The 20,849-nt window shown below is 40.5% G+C and overlaps 2 protein-coding genes across 2 annotated transcripts; both read right to left on the reverse strand.

Moving 5' to 3' along the window:
• Positions 1 to 1,062: 1,062 nt before the first annotated feature.
• Positions 1,063 to 16,605, reverse strand: LOC138000787 (tetratricopeptide repeat protein 28-like). The gene is made up of 2 exons (XM_068847431.1): positions 16,500 to 16,605; positions 1,063 to 6,564 (listed from the first exon to the last, which is right to left on the reverse strand). The coding sequence occupies exon 2, from the start codon at positions 6,533 to 6,535 to the stop codon at positions 1,496 to 1,498; it is 5,040 nt and encodes a 1,679-aa protein (XP_068703532.1). The 5' UTR covers positions 6,536 to 6,564; positions 16,500 to 16,605; the 3' UTR covers positions 1,063 to 1,495.
• Positions 16,606 to 19,732: 3,127 nt separating this feature from the next.
• Positions 19,733 to 20,203, reverse strand: LOC137978905 (ATP-dependent DNA helicase RecQ-like). Its single transcript, XM_068826027.1, has one exon. It carries the CDS (start codon positions 20,201 to 20,203, stop codon positions 19,733 to 19,735), a length of 471 nt encoding a protein of 156 aa, XP_068682128.1.
• Between the last annotated feature and the right edge of the window lie 646 nt (positions 20,204 to 20,849).

Genomic DNA, 20,849 nt, shown 5'->3' on the forward strand with positions numbered 1-20,849 from the left:
GGAGGGGGGTAAAGGGCGCACCGTCGGCGTCCATTGATACAAGTTTCGTAGCTGAAGGAACTACCGACGTTAAATAAAGTGAATTTACCTTTACCTCTGCCTGACTACCAGGTAAAACGCCTACGACTCCTATATGTTTTGCTTCTTTTGTATTGGGTAATGATTTAGTTGTATGAACGAGGTCTTACTGCGGAATTCATCTTCAAGAGCCGACGGCCAAACTGCGTTTTTGCTTCCATCAATCAAAATTCCGACGCCAACCACAGATGACGAAATCAATGGATGCGTGATATGACCCTCCAATCAGCTTCTTTCTTTCCCACGGTACATTCGTACAGTCGAACGCGACGTCGATGGTAAGCGATGGAATTTGAACGAATCTTTTTACTGAAGAATAACTAAAAACGTATTATAATGGTGTTCGAACTGTGAACTAAACAAAAACTCTAATTCACTTTCCGGAGGCGGAGTCGATCTTCCCGGCTTTGTTCGGAAATTTGATCGATGGAAGCCACAACGCAGTTTGGCGCTTGATGATCTCGTACCCAGATCTCCGGGTACGCGAATACGCGCTTGAAGGTAAGATTCCGCAGAATTATGAAAATTGCAGTAAGTCTAAGATGGCTACCCACTCTTGAAAAATAGGACGGAAAAGTCATTAAAAGTATTAGTAGAATTCAGGTCTTCTCACTAGAGCCCGTTATTCTGTTAGTCAGCTCTAAGAACACTTATCAATGGTGGTGACCAATAGAAACAAACGGTGTTGAATCATAAATTCAACTTAAAAGTTACAATATGATAATCAGCTGTAATGTTTCACTGCTACAACAAAAAACGACATGCAACCTCATCAATTAAACAGTCATTTTCGCATTACTTCACTATAAAAGACATTACAAATCCACCTTTTTGTGGAGTTCATAGCAGAACTTTGGGAAGACAGCAACAAAAACTAAAAAATCACGTTAAAATGATATGCTTCTGCAAACCCCAATACAGTTACTGTCGCTCCAATCAATATTGATTCTGTTTCTAAATTAAAAAGTGACCATCTTGTAATTTGGAACGTATTTATTACTCTACGAAATATCACGCTTTCATTTCATTTGCCATACAATTTTTCGTCCATGCAAACTGTCCAGAATTTACGATGGCTCGATTAAGGTTTATTAATGTAGATATTCTTTATTATCAAACTAACGATCGAATTGTATCTGTCACTTGGTTGGAATGAAAAAAAAAAAAAAAGATTCATCATGTACAGCCGTCCCTCCTCCAGCTCTCCAGTAATTTAGGATTAACTGCCTTTGTGATGTACTACACATTTTGCTTGCGATTAGGCATGGTTTGGTCCTAGGAATTGGCAATTTCTAAGTATTATCAATTCCTTGACGCAAATAAAAGAAGCCTTTATAAAAGATGGTGAATACGACATCAAAATACTCTTTTTCTTGTCTCAGGTCATCTTGGATGTAGCGTACAGTAATAAATCCAGTCATAAAACATTGCAACAATGCTGAGAACGAACCTTTACTTCGCGAATAGCAAGAGCACGCTCATGATACTCTCTTGCTTTTTCCAGGTCACCTTGGGCACGAAGTACACAACCCAAATTGTTTAAAGTTGTTGCGACATCGATCTGCTGAGAACCAAGCCTTTTTTCGAGAATAGCAAGAGCACGCTCATGATAATCTTTTGCTCGTTCCAGGTCACCTTGGTGATGAAGTACATTACCCAAATCGTTTAAAGTTGTTGCGACAACGATATGCTGAGAACCAAGCTTTTCTTCGCGAATAGCAAGAGCACGCTCATGATAATCTTTTGCTTGTTCCAGGTCGCCTTGGGCACGAGGTACACAACCCAAATTGTTAAAAGTTGTTGCGACATCGATATGCTGAGAACCAAGCTTCTCTTCGCGAATAGCAAGAGCACGCTCATGATAATCTTTTGCTTGTTCCAGGTCGCCTTGATCAGAAAGTACACAACCCAAATTGTTTAAAGTTGTTGCGACATCGATATGCTGAGAACCAAGCTTTTCTTCGCGAATAGCAAGAGCACGCTCATGATAATCTTTTGCTTGTTCCAGGTCGCCTTGGGCACGAAGTACACAACCCAAATCGTTTAAAGTTGTTGCGACAACGATATGCTGAGAACCAAGCTTTTCTTCGCGAATAGCAAGAGCACGCTCATGATAATCTTTTGCTTGTTCCAGGTCGCCTTGGGCACGAAGTACACAACCCAAATTGTTTAAAATTGTTGCGACATCGATATGCTGAGAACCAAGCTTTTCTTCGCGAATAGCAAGAGAACGCTCATGATAATCTTTTGCTTGTTCCAGGTCGCCTTGATCAAAAAGTACATTACCCAAATTGTTTAAAGTTGTTGCAACATGGATATGCTGAGAACCAAGCTTTTCTTCGCGAATAGCAAGAGCACGCTCATGATAATCTTTTGCTTGTTCCAGGTCGCCTTGATCAGAAAGTAGACAACCCAAATTGTTTAAAGTTGTTGCGAAATCGATATGCTGAGAACCAAGTTTTTCTTCGCGAATAGCAAGAGCACGCTCATGATAATCTTTTGCTTGTTCCAGGTCGCCTTGGGCACGAAGTACACAACCCAAATCGTTTAAAGTTGTTGCGACAACGATATGCTGCGAACCAAGCTTTTCTTCGCGAATAGCAAGAGCACGCTCATGATAATCTTTTGCTTGTTCCAGGTCGCCTTGGGCACGAAGTACACAACCCAAATTGTTTAAAGTTGTTGCAACATCGATATGCTGAGAACCAAGCTTTTCTTCGCGAATGGCAAGAGCACGCTCATGATAATCTTTTGCTTGTTCCAGGTCGCCTTGATCAGAAAGTACACAACCCAAATTGTTAAAAGTTGTTGCGACATCGATATGCTGAGAAACAAGCTTTTCTTCGCGAATAGAAAGAGCACGCTCATGATAATCTTTTGCTTGTTCCAGGTCGCCTTGGGCACGAAGTACACAACCCAAATCGTTTAAAGTTGTTGCGACAACGATATGCTGAGAACCAAGCTTTTCTTCGCGAATAGCAAGAGCACGCTCATGATAATCTTTTGCTTGTTCCAGGTCGCCTTGGACACGAAGTACACAACCCAAATTGTTTAAAGTTGTTGCGACATCGATATGCTGAGAACCAAGCTTTTCTTCGCGAATAGCAAGAGAACGCTCATGATAATCTTTTGCTTGTTCCAGGTCGCCTTGATCAAAAAGTACATTACCCAAATTGTTTAAAGTTGTTGCAACATGGATATGCTGAGAACCAAGCTTTTCTTCGCGAATAGCAAGAGCACGCTCATGATAATCTTTTGCTTGTTCCAGGTCGCCTTGATCAGAAAGTACACAACCCAAATTGTTAAAAGTTGTTGCGACATCGATATGCTGAGAACCAAGCTTTTCTTCGCGAATAGCAAGAGCACGCTCATGATAATCTTTTGCTTGTTCCAGGTCGCCTTGGGCACGAAGTACACAACCCAAATCGTTTAAAGTTGTTGCGACAACGATATGCTGAGAACCAAGCTTATCTTCGCGAATAGCAAGAGCACGCTCGTGATAATCTTTTGCTTGTTCCAGGTCGCCTTGGGCACGAAGTACACAACCCAAATTGTTTAAAGTTGTTGCAACATCGATATGCTGAGAACCAAGCTTTTCTTCGCGAATAGCAAGAGCACGCTCATGATAATCTTTTGCTTGTTCCAGGTCGCCTTGAGCAGAAAGTACACAACCCAAATTGTTTAAAGGTGTTGCGACATCGATATGCTGAGAACCAAGCTTTTCTTCGCGAATAGCAAGAGCACGTTCATGATAATCTTTTGCTTGTTCCAGGTCGCCTTGATCAAAAAGTACATTACCCAAATTGTTTAAAGTTGTTGCAACATGGATATGCTGAGAACCAAGCTTTTCTTCGCGAATAGCAAGAGCACGCTCATGATAATCTTTTGCTTGTTCCAGGTCGCCTTGATCAGAAAGTACACAACCCAAATTGTTTAAAGTTGTTGCGACATCGATATGCTGAGAACCAAGCTTTTCTTCGCGAATAGCAAGAGCACGCTCATGATAATCTTTTGCTTGTTCCAGGTCGCCTTGAGCAGAAAGTACATTACCCAAATTGTTTAAAGGTGTTGCGACATCGATATGCTGAGAACCAAGCTCTCCTTCGCGAATAGCAAGAGCACGCTCATGATAATCTTTTGCTTGTTCCAGGCCGCCTTGAGCAGAAAGTACATTACCCAAATTGTTTAAAGGTGTTGCGACATCGATATGCTGAGAACCAAGCTTTCTTTCGCGAATAGCAAGAGAACGCTCATGATAATCTTTTGCTTCAGAAAAGTCACCCTGGTTTCTTAGTACAACACCCAAATAGTCAAAACATGTTGCGACATCGACACTTTGAGAACCAGGCTGGTCAATGGCTTTCTCGACCTCTCCTTCAAAAACATCGTTATGGTTACTCAAATTAAGAGCCTGAATGCCAAATGTTTTGGCTGTACCATAATCACAATGAAAAAGACAGATATTTCCCAAATTGATAAAATAATGTGGATAATATTTCACGCTTAAATTATTACTTTTCCCAAGCTTAGATATGTCTCCTGCATCCATAGCATTTACAATTTCCGTCATTAGGCATCTTAAATGCGGTATTAAGTGCAAGCTTTTAGTGACAGAATCTAAACTAAGGAGGCTGTTATCAACTGCAAATTGGTAAAAAGACGTAATAACCCCATCAAAAACTTTAAAGTTCTCAGTTTCCAAATATTCCTCAGCAATTTTTCTTTGGATAACATCTCTCACAATCTGATGAACGCGAACGAAGGCGTCACTGCCGTCTTCTTCAAGTAAAAACAGTGAGCTTTTTCGAATCCTCAAACCAACAATATCTGCATCATCAAGTTCGTTTGCTGCGCTACTATCGTTTTTGTTCTGGAAATTCAGAACGTAGTTGATCAAAAGTTCCAGGTTTAATGGTTGCTGAGCGCAGAGAGAAATGAAATGGAATGCGTGATTTAAAACCTTATCAGATGACATCACACGGTCAACGGCCAATGAAATCGCGGCGGTCATGGAGTTTGGATAGCTTGGATTTGATTTGGCAAGGAAGGCCTCAGTGTTAGCGCGCTGACCTTTAGAAAGCTTCTGTAGATAATCTTTCCAGCCAAAGTTAGAGGATGATTTGGTTTCTCGTACTTGTTGGACAAACGTGGCGGCGCTTGCTAAGGCAAGGGGTTGATAATCTAATGCCTGCACAACTTCTTTTGCGGTGTCATCGTCATCGATGCCAGATATGGAGGTTAATAAAGAAATCGCGTCATATAACCTCATGCCATTGCTCACAGATATGTGACGAATGAAAGACGTTTCTGAAGGTATAGCAGCGGTGTCTTGGGATGTTATTAACACTTGACCGTTACGCCATTTCGTACTTCCCCTTTCTGGCAAATGACAACTTATTTCATGTAAACTCACGACGTTGTCCACTATCAACAGCCAAGAAGAGTAAAGCTCCACTTTGGTACTAACTAAGGACTTCATGTTTGCTATCTTCTCCTTTGTTTCCATATCTTTATTTTTAAGATTCTGCAACACTGCATCTTCCGGACATTTAAGATTTCGAGCAAAAGAAACATAAGACTCGAACAAAGAATCAAGGTTTTGTGCATTTAGAGTCATTACTAATGCCTTCACATTTGCGACCTTTGTTTCTTCCTCAAACCATTTCTCCGCAACCAGAGCGCTCAACTGAGATTTGCCGCTTCCCGAGTTTCCTGAGATGTACAGGTAACTCAAATGGTTTTCGTTGGCTTCCTTTAGTCGCTTTACCTTTTGAGCTATTTCTTCCACCTCACAATCTCGTCCAGCAATTTCGTGCGATGGCTTGGGAGGGAGAACGCAAAATGGAGGAGCCTCACTCTGCAACTGTTCTTGAAGGACTTTTCGATTCTGTTCTGTTTCTTTTAGTTCGTCTTCCAGATCTTTAACTTGTTGGAGTACTTTGGTCAACTCGTTTGTTGGAAAACTCGTTTGATTTCTAATGTCCTTAATGTCCACATCGGACAGGCCAAGGGCCAGAAATGCCGCCGAGACTTTTCCTATGGCATTTTGGAACTCTAGCTTTGTGAGCTGGCCCTGTGGCAAATGAGCGAAGTCTTGATTACGAAAAATTCTTAGAGCATCCACGTTTGATTCAATCGTGGCGTTTAGAGTGCTCCCGATACAATCGGAGTAAAGGATAGCGTAAAAGAGCATGGTGCAGTCCCATTCCGCTCTGTTTCCATTAACTATGGTTGCTAAAAGCTTTTTATTTCTTGCTTGGGTTCGTGGCAACTCCTGGTTTTTGAAGTTCAGTCCATTCTGGGGGTTGTCTTTCCATTCTCCCAGTGTCGTCTTGTAGCGATTGTCCCACTGTTGTTTAAAGATTGTCCGAAGACCCTCAGGTATTACGTTTGTGGTGATGAAGCAGATCCTGAAGTAATTCAGCTGTTCCTCGGTGTATTCCGGACCAGTCGCCATGTTCAGCGATGCTCAGCTTTCAATCAGTCCTTGTTGGAAACAATTTTCAAAGTTAATGTGCTGTAACTTAAAGAGGTCGCTTTAATATATTTAAAACAATTGTTTCCTCGCTAATAGTATGAGGTATAAAAACTAAAAGAATATGAAAGGTTAACTTCACTGACCTCTTTTCAAAGAGAGCCAGAGTTGAAGTACTCTCTTATATTCTTAATATGACAAGTAACACTGATGAGATTATAATCACAAACATTCGGCATTTTGCCTCGTCCTTAAAAGAAAGACTGTTGTGAGCTCTTTTAAATAGCCTGTAATTATAAACTAGTTTACCTAAATAGTGTGGGAGGCGCGGTGGCCTCATGGTTAGTGCTCGCGACTCCGGATCGAGTGGTCCGGGGTTCGGGGCCTGGCTCGGGACATTGTGTTGTGTTCTTAGGCAGAGACACTTTACTCTCACGGTGCTCATGGGTACCGCCATAATGCTGCGATGGACTAGCATCACATCCAGGGGGGAGTATAAACACTCCGAGTCGCTTCATGCTACGGAAACCGGAGATAAGCGCCGGCCTGATTGGCCTTCCTAGACTCCTAACAGAGACTTTACCTTTACCTTTAACGAAATAGTAGAAATGATGCCGAGGGGAAGGGAGATGTTGAAGTATGGTTACGGTAATTTAACTACGGTTCGTGCGTAGCAGGGACGTTACAAAACGAGCAACTACTTCTTGAGATGGTTTTAATAAGCGCCGAGTCATGACTATTATTCATGTGACCGATTGAAATTATATACTTTTGTCCTTCAGTAGACTCTGAATCATAAGTAACGACGATGGATTTGTTTGATTTAAAAGGGTAAGCTGTGGTCAAAACACCTACGCATTGTGTCTGAGGATACGATACAACGTAAATAGCCCCCCTGAGAGGGGATGAGGAGGTGTCTGTTGACAAGATTAAGGTTGATCAAGCCGAGGTAACTCCCATCTCTTCAGTGCGCAACTTGGGCGCTTGGTTTGATTCTCATCTGGACATGTCCACTCATGAAACTAAGGTTTGTAGTAGTGCTTTTTATTGCCTGTACAATATCCGGCATATTAGAAAGTACTTGTTTCGTGTGCACGTGAATCCACTAAAAGGCTTGTCCACGCTTTCATTACAAGTAGGCTGGACTATTGTTATAGCTTATTATATGGTATTTCGGAGTATCCAGTTAGGAAACTTCAAAGAGTTATGAATACAAGTGCACGATTAGTTTACTGCGCGCCTGAGTATTACATATTACCCCCTTGCTGCGGGAACTTCATTGGATACCAGTGCGTGTGACTATAGATTTAAAGTTTTTTCTTATTACAATGAAGATACTTCAGGGTTTAGCTCCTAGCACGCTATCGTATGAATCTAGTTTCAATCTTACCGGCCTCACACTATCAATCGACAATGGTATATTGCTAGCTAGTCTGCGGTTCAGAACGAAAAAAAAAACTACGCGTGATCGCGCGTTTGTGGTTGCAGTCCCAGACGTCTTGTAGAACAGCTTTCTTTTGTCGGTAAGGCTAGCTAGGAACGTTAACACTTGTAAGCGTTTAGTTGACTTATTTTTATTCTCTAAAGCCCCTTGTTAATATTTTATTGTAATTTCAACTGTGACATCATATTTTAGGATTTAAGGTCTTAATTTTTAAGATCCATTCGTAGTTTTAAAATTTCAATTTGTAATTTGTAGAATTCATTTAACTGTAACTTATAGAAAAAGCGCAACATAAGATTCTGCCTACACTAAACCCGAGACATTCAATGTGAAATAGTTTATTTAGGATGAGCCAGTCAGTCATCGAGAGCACACTACATATAAATATCGTTATACAGTCTTTACAAGTATAGACGTAGACATAATAGGCATGAAAAGCGAAAAAGGTGTGCCACTTCAGATACAAAAAACCACCGTTTAGATGTGGCCAAAAAATCTGTGGAAACGTATTCCCCATCTAATGCTGTGGCACCAGACCTCGGGGAAGAGGTAAACAGAGTAAACCATAAAATATATGATATAAAATTAAAGCAAGTGAACCTAAGACTGACTGACGTAGAATGATTAACATTTCCCACCAAGACCTTTAAATAGTCCCCAGAATCCCAAGACAATACCCGAGCCTCTACATCGTGTCGTCAGAATAGCAATTTCTGACTGAACGTCAGAAATTCCATTTTTTACGATGACTGCAAAATTCTCGCGCGCTCATTGGCTAATTTTTATTGTCAATATGCGGACAGACACATAAAATTATAATTTATGCGTTTCAAAGAGTTATAATTTATGCAAGATTTTGTGAAACGTCGATCTGTCACTTTTTAACCAATAGAAAGTCTCCGTTTTTTCCATTAGCCAATGAGGGAGCGAGGCAAGTTATGAATTTGGTCGCGTCAGATTGAACAAAATTGAAGTTTCTCGATTTTTGTCTCGCATTTGACTTAATTTTGACCGCTCTGCCTTTTAGTTATTGTAAAAAACGAATAGATGTCAGTTTTTCATTCGTCTGTCCTGTTATTGAAAGTAGTCTACTTGGACAATGTTATGACGACATTCATGATCAACAACAGGACAGACGCATGAAAAACTGACATCAATTTGTTAAATAAAATAATGATGATAATAATAATAATAACAATAATAATTGCTATTATTATTATTATTATTATTATTATTATTATTATTATGATGATGATGATGATGACATGTGGCTACTATAGGAAAAGACGAAACCCAGAGAGCTGGACGAAAATATAAGGAAATCGAGTATCATTGGCAACGAAAATGTTCACCATCTCCGAGTTCACTTCAACTTCTTTGTCACACCCAGCGCGAAGTGCTGTTGTTATAAATTATACATGCATACAAACATACTTAATTAACCACTCTGCATAGGGGATTTTCAGGGCAAATGAAACACAATCACGACAGAACAGAACATTCAACAACACGAGTACTGTTAAGATTCCTAACTGGCCGGAGGTATAGGGTCTATTGAGAACGCGGCTGCAAGCTTCTGTTTTAATTTTCAAACTGTGTAACGATTAATACACAAGGTGAGACCGAGCATCTTAATTCCTCCATTCCCGCATAACCATAATTCCTTGGGCATTTGATCTTACCGCGACCACAGTTCCATGCGTTTCGAAGAACAATGTGTCCTTCTCTCGATTAGAAAGCTGCCTTTGGCCCACTTACTGCGACAGCAATTACGTCGATTTGATAAGAGTTTTTACACTAAGCTAAAGAAAACGTTTGTACGATAATATAGCTCAATTCCTGGAGGATTAGTTGGGTACACGAACGTGGCCGCCGTGACGTCACGTGAAAACACTGCACTATACAGAAGTGGAATCGCTTTTATCACAAGCCGCCATTTTGAATTCAACGTCACAAATTGTAGCGCCAAAGCGAGGCTTGGGTTGTAGTCTCCATTATGGGGTTTGCTTAAAACTCGGAATCCGGAATTCGCAATCCGGAATACGGAATCCGAAATCCGGAATAAGAAATCCAGAATCCGATATGAGAAATTCAACCAAAGGTTTACACTAATTTGCGAAACGAAACGAAAGAAAGAATCCTAAACATTCGTTAAAGCTAACCTTAGGCCTAATTAGGCTAAACAAAAGGTTTTTAGGCCTATAGCTAATGCTAGCATTGGTAACGGTTTGTTTAGGCCTAACGTTAGCTTTAATGAATGTTTAGGATTGTTTCTGTATCATGTCGTTTTGTTTCCTTTCCCAAGTTAGTGTAAGCTAAGTGACTTTGTTTCAAGTTCATATATCGGATTCTGGATTTCTTATTCCGGAGTCCTGGTTTTAGGCAAACCCACCATTACGCCAAACAGAGCGCATTGTTGCGTATCTTTATGCCATGACAACAAAAGTAAAGATACAGGCATGACCTTTCACATGTTTCCTTCGAATGGCAATTTCAGGAAGAGATGGTTGGCTGCAATCCGTTGGGATATTGGTAATTCTTTTATTACATTTCTTTACAAATTTAAGCCCGGTTTACACTACAAAAAATTTTTGGCTCGGCTCGGGTGAAATTGGCACAGGTTCCAAAAATAAAGGTTCGGCTCGGATAAAATTTGCAGTGTATACAACCTGTCCGTACCAAATTCATCCGTGCCGAACCAAAATTTTTACCCGGGCTGGGACCTTCGGTGAGGTAGTCCGAGCACGGGTGAAAATGGTACGGGTGCTGAGAAAAGCGGCACGGTTCGGATAGAACAAGTAGTGTAAACACTTTAACGCGCCAAGGTTGAGCTTTAATTCATATAGGCTAGTGGTTTTTTTTGCGCACATTTCAAGATGGCGGCTCATTCCCCACCAAAATCACGCGGACGTTCTTGATTATAGCTGAACTGGTCATGTCTCCAACAGAAGTTACGTGGGCCCAAAAATTTTGGTACGGTATTTTTGGTACGGTAAACACGGTTTAGTGTAAACAAAGTTTGCTGAGCTCTTTTTTGGCACCCGTGCCAATTTCACACGAACGATGCCAAAAATGTTCTGTGGTGTAAACCGGGCTTTAGACGTTTTCAAATGGCTGTATCTCGCTTACTATTGGGTCTATTAACACCTAACTTAAGAATTTTGTAAAAGCTTGTTGTGCACTTTCTGAATATGTGTGAGATGCATTGAAATTGAGACATAAACGCACTTACATTACAAGAAAACAATAGGGTTTACAATTCTCACCTCCACTGTGAAATGTGCAACGCGCTCACGTTGTCGCCTTCAATTTTTATTCGTGCAAATTTGGAGAATTTTCCACAATTTTACACCCGTTGTGACAATGATGGACAGTTCGAGCAGGTTTAAAGCTTTAGATAAACCCGTGTAAAATTACACCTAAGAAAAAAATTAAGAAACGGTCCAGATAAGAACGATAGCAACAACGGCAACGAACATGTTGGAATTCAATTGGTATGCAAAAAGGTGATAACTTTTCTATTGTCTGTACTTACTTCTGATTGGCTTAAACAGCAAAAGTTAACAAAACTTTATAAAAGCAGTATTATATTCATCCTTACTTTCCAACCATCTTCCATCTTTCATCTGGTCTCAGTTTAAATGAATTCCACAGAAATCGAATGTGGGGAACATGTAAAATTGTAAACGTTTCTTGGCTTTTGTTTTCAACTCTTGTGATTGGTCAAAATCTTTTAACACAAAAAAACAACCTTTCAAAGTGGGCTGTAAATGAATTTTATTGCGTTAACGGCTTTCCTGTAGGTTTATGCATTCTCTGTGTAAAAATGATAACATTCCTATGTGGGGAAAGCCCCGTTGCCGCATAACAAAGGAAATTGCTATCCACCTTACACGGATCAATACTTAAAAGCACTCGGGCAAAAACCAAAGAGATTATCTCCAGCATTTTATTCAAATATTTATCGGCAGGCTTTTGTAGAAGCCGAGAAAATGCTTCGACAGTACCTTTCGTCTTGTACATCCGGCATGGCCTTTAGTTCTTGATCCTGAATTCCTTTCTTCCTGATCGTACCGCTAACAACGTTTACTTTGACTCTACGAAGACCACGAAGGCCTCAACTAAACTTAACTTCCGATGTGAACAGCAGCGATTTCATAAAACGTACGCGTTCTCCTGCCTTCTGAGAATTAGCGGTAATGACGTTTGGCGCGAACTCCAGCAAATGCTAGTGATCCAGATTGGCAGCAGAGACATGGAAACTTTTCAAGAGGGACCGTTTGGTCGTGTTGTAGAAGCCGGACTCCATAAAAAAAAAAATTATCTCAAGTGCTTTTTCCCGAAAATTTCAAAACTGGGGCCCTCCCCGTAAGCCTATGACAGCATCAATACTGGAAGTTAATGAAAATAGTTTCTGTTACTTGTGTCACTTTTCAGTGCACTACGTCTGTTAACCTATTTTTTGTTACAATGTTGCTGTATTTGGTCATCCTTTAGAGACATAATTGGAGTGGTTCTTTCATTTATTACAATTTAATGGCAACTTACAAAATACAAACACACACACACACACACAAAAAATGCCATAAGGATAGCCCGGTCCGTAAAAGAGTCAAATACCTCATACTCAGACAGACCACCCAGCTATTAAAAAGTACAAAATAACAGAAAAAAAAGATCCAAATATTAAACATGAAAAATATACAAGGATAAAATAGATCTACTAAAATATACCATGTCAGTTCTCAAATAATTAGCATTCATTAAATAGTGATGCCTTCTGTGCTGGATCACTAGCAGACTTAAGCTTATACGTGACAACTGGTGGTATCCGCCTAATCTTTGATTTCAAAGAGTGAAAGGACCAGAACTTCTTTGGATTTTTCATTAGCTGTTTTGATAATGACTTCAGGTGGACAGAATATTTCAAAGAGATCAACCTCTTTGTTTGCTTCCTTAACAGCTTAAATCTTGAAAACAGATCGGCACTCGAATTATCATCTTTAAGCGCTTTCAAAGGGATTTCTTTTTTCTAACCAGCTTCATTACACCATTATCAATCCACGGAGATCTAGAATGGCGTCTGAGTTTAGTCGGGGGGACATGTTGATTAACTGCTGCGAATAATAAATATTGTTACAAATGCAAACGTGAATTGGAGAAATAAGAAAATTGCATTCAAGTCCTGGAATTAGAACTGAAAAAATTTAAAGAACTTTACGTGGAGTCCGTAAAGCAGTTTCAGTATGACTCGAGGCATTGAGGTGTAAAGATGTCAGAAGCTCACACCGGTACCTTCGCCAAATTCCCAAACAAAATCTAAGCGTGCTTGTTCGATTACGTCCCTTTAAGGCCACCCAAGAGCAATGAATTAGTGATTATCTTGTCACGATCGCTACTGTCACGTTCATTCTTGTATTACACCAGTGAAAAACCGGTTTGATCGTCCCCCTCGACTCAACCAATGGCAATCCTTATAAAAACGGTTTGTAGATCGACCAATGAAATCTCCAGGGTCAAAACTTGACTCTGGAAGTGGAAAGCGCAACGTGATTGGGGCGGCATGTTCAGAAGGGTTAATAGCCTGTTCCAGAGGTTTTTGTCGCCGCTCCGAGACTCCCTCTTTTGTCGCTATTTTCATAGCGAGAAAATAACCTCTGGAATCCAGGGTAGCTCAAAATACGCCGCCGACCAAAATCAGCGCTTTGCAAATTGTGAGAACATCGTTTCTCGGTCCCAGGACTTTTTTCTATCCCCCCTTCCCCCCCCCCCCCCTTTCCCTCCTTGACAAGTGGTCTGCCATGGAACACTTAATCTCAAGGAGACCCCCAAAGGTGGCTTTCAGTAGAGTCATAAACCCTTGTGTCTGGACTGTAACCAAGACGTGGGACAGAAGGGTTTAAGACAAAGCCAACCCTGTAAGTCTACCTTCCAAAGTGTTGTGAGTAAAACTGCGCCGTAGGAATGTGCTAGATCTAGGGAGAAAACGACCATTGAAAAGTTGTATATTGGCTCATACACCGCCAAAAATCCTCGCAAAGGAAGCCTCATATTATATTGACCGTGTCACACGAAACTTTTAAATGACTTACCTGCGGTTTTGATGTTATAGAGATGATCGGCGGTACGCTCTTCAATCCAAATAACTGATCGATAATGTGATATTAAATACAATAATCCAATAACATGCTGCAGCGCATGCTTGAGCTGCAGCGCAACTACAGAACACAACCGTTGAGCCTTAAAAAAAAGCTCAACCAGACAGGAATTACTGAATAGTATTGTCAGTTTCTCCAACAAAGCTTCTTTAAAAGATCTCATATTAAAATATGGTAAATACAAAGGTACACTCTTCCGCTTATTTCTTGGACAATTAAAAAAGATTTAAAGCGCTTACCAACATGCAGCTGAAAATGTATCTAAAGCAAAAAGGTCTTAAGATAAGTGGAAGCAAGGCTGATTTGATTGATCGAGTTCTCACCCACGCACGCGGGAACCTTAGTGCCAGAGTTGCTGTAGACCATGAGGAATCTCCCACTTCATACGAAGACGACACAAGATTCTGATGCCTCTTCAAATGACTCTTCAACATACGTCGAAGAGTCATTTGAACTGATGTTTGTACCGGAGGAAGAAATCCAACAACTAAACTAGGTATGAGGGAATCAATGGAAGGCGAGAAAGGGGAGGGGGGGGGGGGGGGGGTAGCCTTAATATTATTTTTGTGTGAGGGGGGGGGGGGGGGGGGGCGAAATTAAGACTTAGTTTTGAGGCATATTTCACCAATTTCCCAGCCCACCCCCCTCCCCTCTCCAGGAAATCATTGCACAGTCCCCAAATACTTTGTGGAAGAATTTTTATCCCCTTGTAAGCGTGGGTTTTATGGGGAGATTATCCTTTGCGAACTTTTCTACAAATGATTGATGACATGTTGGAAATTTTACTAAATTTTTATGCCAAAATTCTTGAGCTGAAGCCATTTTTCTCAATGGGAAATAGTCTTGAAGGCTCTTTCGCGCGCTAATATTTGAACACATCAAGCCTCACTTTGATGAATTTTGTTGGCGTCACAAAAGAAGTTTGTACATAGTCGGAAAAAAGCGGCAAAAGGTCTACATTAATACATAAAACTCTTTTCAAGAGGTCCTGTTCGTAAAAGGATAATTATTATTGTCAACCACAGCTTCCCGGCAATCTTTTCTCCGAATGCGTGTCCATCATATAAAATATAACCCCCACATACCATGATTGTTTGAGGTCCAATGATGGTGATTTACCTTACGACTCATTCTCTGATCTCTCTTTTCTCTTAAGAGCAGTTTTAAGAGCTCCTCATCACACTTTCCGCTAACTTACGTATTTAACCCACATTTCTACTTCCCAAGTAGTGTGAAGTTCGCCCTTTTCCCAGGAAGTCAATGTCATTACAAGTAAGCCCTTGGTTTTTCTCCTATTTAGAACATTTTCCACCGAGACAAGCAGTGTCCGTCCGGCCCCACCATCCAAAAACCTCACGGGAAAAAATTATGTTCGAAGGCATTGAGCCCATTTTCATGTTTTCAGATGCAGACTTCCCGGGACCGAGGGTTAGGGTTTCCATTGTCTTGTGCATTACTTAAGGGTACTAAGAAAAACTGTGATGGTAAACAAAAGACAATCAATAAGAATAATTTTCTTTGTCTGCAATTAATTTGGCTGAAAATGGTTTGAAAGATCAAAAACAAAAGCAAACAACTCAGTTAAGAGGAAAAAACATGGATCGTTGGAATGACGTTTTTAGAAATAACTCATTAACGTGACGTGGACATAGTGTTATTGTAAGACCTTTGGTCTAAACATGTCTCGCTAAATAACGCAGTAAAACATCTAAGGTTTATTCGGGAAGTAAGATTTTTGTAGCTGGAGTATGAATCTGGCTTCGCCGGAAAATTTGCCCTTTCGATCAAATCACCGTTCGTCAATGGAACGTTTAGGAGTGAAAGTAAAGTGTGTCCGTTGCGTATGACAAAATTCATTGAGTTTGACAAATTATCAGGTACTGTCACGTTAGCCTAAATTGTTTTGGAATAATGTGAAAAATACAGCAGAATTAAAGAGATTGTAATATCTTGTCGTTCAATACGTTTTCGATTACAAGTCCCAGTTAATGTTCAGTGTTTGGGTTTAGTTTTTTATCCATTATAAAGCTGGAAAGCCCTGCGGCTACTTAAATCACCAGTAATCTCTGCATAAAGCCAATAATGTGAGAAGTGTTACTATCGACATTACTTTTACTGTAATACATTTAGGAGTTATTCCTCTGCAGGGTAGTTAAGTATGTCATAGTGAAACAGGTTGGGTTTAGTATTTTTTTTGGACCGAGGGGCAAAAGGGTTTCAGCTAATAAATACCACAAGAGAGATTGAATCAAACATGGTTAGTTGCTTCTAGACTTCACGCTAGCGTATTATATTTTAAGAACAAGCCTTTCACCGATCATACAACTGAGATCATTCCACTTACCTCACGTGTCTGCTTGGAAAGACACAATGTATTCAACTTCTAATGGCGGTTGCCAAAGGCTGAGTTGACTTAAAGTATTTTTTGCAGTATTGTAGTAATTGCTGTCAAAGGTAGAAGTCCACTTTAGGACTTCCTTAGCAACGGGTCAACATTTACCTGTCAATCATTGACTGTAGTTTAATAATAACATTAAAGCATTCCCTTTAGGATTGTTTTGCACTCCGTTGACATATGCTTGATTTTTTAGATAGTTTGTGGTTAACACCGGACACACACGTCTTTTTTTGTAATTAACCGAGCGGCCATGGGCTGAGCGCGGTTCTTGCTCTGCAAACGGTTTATTTATTTATTTTATTTATTCGTTTTGTCCGAGAGCTGAACCAGACTTCCACTCGGCCACATAGTCAGTGGGACTTCCAGTCACGCAACTTAGGATGTTTATTCGCCAAAAAGCTGTTGAAACGTTAATGTACTTAAAATTTTATGAATATAGTCCGCTTTTTATTTACAACAAAATATATATATTTTTGTGTCTTATTGAAACATGTAATCGTGACTTTTAAGAAAGAAAGCTGAGACTATTACGTCATCGGATGATGGTGCAATCGGAGATTTGACAACGGCTATAAGTAATGTAGTCTCCTTCGCAGCCGTTTTTTGGATGTCACGCAACGCTCCCCCCAAAGAACCGGCTGCTTAAACCCGAACCACATTCCTTTCCCTTTGTTTTGAGATCATGAGGTAATCTCAAAATCCACCAATCACGTATCAGTAATTTGTCATTGAAGTCAGTTTCTCGCGCGAAAAAGTTTCCAGATATCACAGAGAATCCCTATGGATGAAACTCCCAAAAAATTGGTAGAAAGCAGTTCAAGGTGCTTCATTTGTTCATCAGCTTCTCTCAAGAACAACAAAATTTTCATTTTCGGAAAAAGTTCACTCGACATTGCTGGAGTCATTCGTTCATCACTATCTGTGGACGTGAGTCGCTACTCAGAAAATAGCGATTTGTTCGTTTGTAGGGACAAATGCTACCAGCGCTTGATAAAATTTCAACGAGCATCAGATAAGGTGAATCAGCTTAAGCGAGAAATTGAAGAGGTCTTCAACACAAGAGAAAAACAAAGGGTAAAGCGACTGCTACAATCGGACGAAGAGAAAATATTATTTGTCGAGGAAGGTGCGAGAAATACGGTAACGCCTCCAGGAAAGGCATCCAAATCGCTTCGCTTCTCGGATACCACTTGTACTTCTTCTGGAGATGCGGCTGCTTTGGCAACACCAATTTATCATGGCGGAACGCCGCTGGTTTCTTGCTTATCTCCGATTCAGAGTCATCCCTATAGCCTCGTCCTGCGTGCTTTTCAAAATTCACAACTGAATTGTTCTGGTTCAAGATTGACATCAACGCCAATTTCGTCGAACCATATCAGTACTTATGATTCGAGTCAAGTTAGAGTCTCCATAAAGTATCCAAGTAAAATCGTTAACAAACATCTTTCCACAGTTTATCAGCCCGTAGGAAAGGCGTTATCACATGGTATTCCATCTCAAATCGCACGGGCAATAATGAAATATCAACCATTACGACAACACGTTACTCAACAGGTGTTAAAAATTGTCTCGAAAGATGTTACTGGCTTATGCTCGAAGTCAAATCCTTCGCTGTTGAGGAAATCAGGAAAAAAAGATCTCGAAAAGTTCAATTTGGTGCTTGTGTGTAACGAGTGGCGTAAAAGAGCACCAGTTTTTTATTCATTTCTGCTTACAACTAGTATCAACAAGCCTTGCCCTGGCTGGATCGATTCTCTTGAAGCAGAAAAGTGCAGAAATGAGTGCGACCGCTTGCCTGATGGGTGTTCTTCTCAAGAGCAAGTCAATAGAGGTATGTTTAAGCTTCTATAAATTTTTCAGTTTGCATTACAATTTACCACATCTGATTCATTTGGGTACAATGTACTTGTCCATCTTCTTCTTTTTACTTGAAAGAAAAAAAGCAAGCCCATTGATTTTGTTTATATTTTATGCTTAGTTTCTTTTGCTATATGCATATTTGTTATTTTCCCAACTCGTCAAACATACAATAGTGCATACTATTTGTTTTGATGGAAGTTCAATGTTTCCTTGCAAGGCAGACTTTCCAGTTTCAGTGTGTCGAAACGCTATAAAATTAATGGCGTTATTATTAGGGTAGGTGCAAAATGGTTTAGTGATGTGGCTGCCAGTTTGACTATAAAAAAAATACTACTAATTCATATGATCTATGCAAGTGGTTAGGATCATTGTATCATGTCATTGACCCCTGGGAGTGAGACTTGACAGATAAATAGATAATTAAAAAAAAAAACTTTTTGCACCCAAGCTGGGTAAGTTCGTCACCAAGTGATGCTCTCCTCTCGGGTTTTGCTAAAAGCATGTAAAGTAGAACTAATTACTATCACAAAAGCTTTGCACTTAGACTCGCTTTGAACAGGAGGCGGATATGATTTCGGAAATGGCCTATTCGTTTACCATTTTAATCATTTGAATCCTTGTTTCTGTTTGTTGTTGTAAACAGACGAAAACAACAGAGAATAACAACGTTTTTCACTTAGCAACATGCAACGAAAGAAAGGATCGAAAAGGATTGAAATGATCATTAAAATGGTAAACGAATTCAAACTCACCGTCTTTCATTTGCGCGCCCAAACCCGATGCAAAGCTGTGCATGCGCGTGGATTTACCGCTGGGCCGCGGGCCGCTGGGCCTTCGGGCCGCCGGGCCGCTGGGCCGTGGCGGGCCGTGGGCCGCGGGCCGCTGGGCCGCGGGCCTGCTTTTAGCAAAACCCCTCTCCTAAGTGGTGGTATTCTCTGGTGAGAGTAATTCCTTAGATGCATTTTACCCCCTTTATAAGGAATATGAATTTAAAAATGGCATTCTCTTGTTGTCCAGGCAACCATCTCCAGGTTCAGTAAGCTGAAGTTAACAAACTCAAATTCTCACATTTTGGCTACCCTGGACAAGCTTGGTGAGAACCATGATGTTGACCTCGCAAAGGCAAAAGAAAGGATTTGTCAAGATACGAACTCTCTAAAGCAAGCACAAGCAATTCACAGTAACGTCTTGTCACAGCATGCATCCCATGAAAACTGCACAAACGCATGTCATAAAGAATTGATATCTAGTACAAGAAAGGTGAATGAACTGAAAAAGTGACAAAAGCAACCACAACAAGCGTACAACTGATTCTTAACTTACCACTGTTTTATAACATGAGCTTCATCGATAGCCACGGCACATAGCTTGCTTTTATAGACAACATTCCCAAGCATGGTTCTCCAACGATCATTCATTAACCACGCTTCTGGTGACCCGAAAACTACTGAATATTGGCCATTCTCGATTCTCGAATGGTCATTGTCAGTCTGGCTACTTATGTTGACAGCACTTACTCCTATGCTCCGTAAATACTTTACTTGATCCTCCATGAGGCTTACAAGTGGAGAGACAACGATAACAATATGCCCTGGAAGTTTGGCCGCATAGTCGAACGTAAGTGGAAGAGCTTCATAAAAAAGAGATTTTCCAAATCCCGTGGGCAGGTTGACAAATACAGCTTTCTTCTGCGTGACAACTTCTTTAATCGCTACCTTCTGATGCTCATTTAAACTGGGGATTTGGAACTTCGCAGAAGCCAAGGTAAAAGCCTCCTCCAGCGACACCATTATTTTCTTCGAGGCTCACAGATAAATTACGAACTGTGATTGGTAAAATGATCTTGGCGGGCCTGCCTCGGGTTTATGTGAGGGAGGCTGTGATTGGCTGAAAAAGGGAAAGGAATGTGGTTCGGGTTTAAGCAGCCGGTTCTTTGGGGGGAGCGTTGCGTGACATCCAAAAAACGGCTGCGAAGGAGACTATAAGTAATGGTGCAATAACTTTGTGTGCCGCCGTTGTTGTCAGTTTGTTGTGCTACAGATTGATCACGTGATTGTTGGTGTCCCGATCCGATCCTCCGGGAATTGAAAGCTATTATTATGCTCACTTCTTCTTTTGTTTTTGTTGAAAAACATGGCTGTTGATCACTTGAGTGAAAACCAAGAATAGGAGACTTCACTGTTTATAAACAAATATTTTGTTATTTAAAATTTGCCAACCACAGGACAAAAGAATCTTTTGTTTCAACAGCCCATAGAGCTCTGGTTGGCACATTAATGACAATAGGTAACGTAACAGTGAACTTGGAAACCGAACAATCTAGGGTTACATACGTTTTTACAAACGACAGCCGTGTAGCACTTATATTTCCAGGGATCGGCTATTCATCGAGTTACGAGTTGAGTTGAGTTTGAGTTGAGTTTGAGTTAAGATTGA

Source organism: Montipora foliosa, chromosome 1 (assembly GCF_036669935.1).
Source record: "Montipora foliosa isolate CH-2021 chromosome 1, ASM3666993v2, whole genome shotgun sequence".
NCBI lineage: Eukaryota > Metazoa > Cnidaria > Anthozoa > Scleractinia > Acroporidae > Montipora > Montipora foliosa.

Coding starts and splice junctions, on each gene's coding strand:
- LOC138000787 (XM_068847431.1), bottom strand. CDS start 6,535: ATGGCGACTGGTCCGGAATACACCGAGGAACAGCTGAATTACTTCAGG.
- LOC137978905 (XM_068826027.1), bottom strand. CDS start 20,203: ATGGTGTCGCTGGAGGAGGCTTTTACCTTGGCTTCTGCGAAGTTCCAA.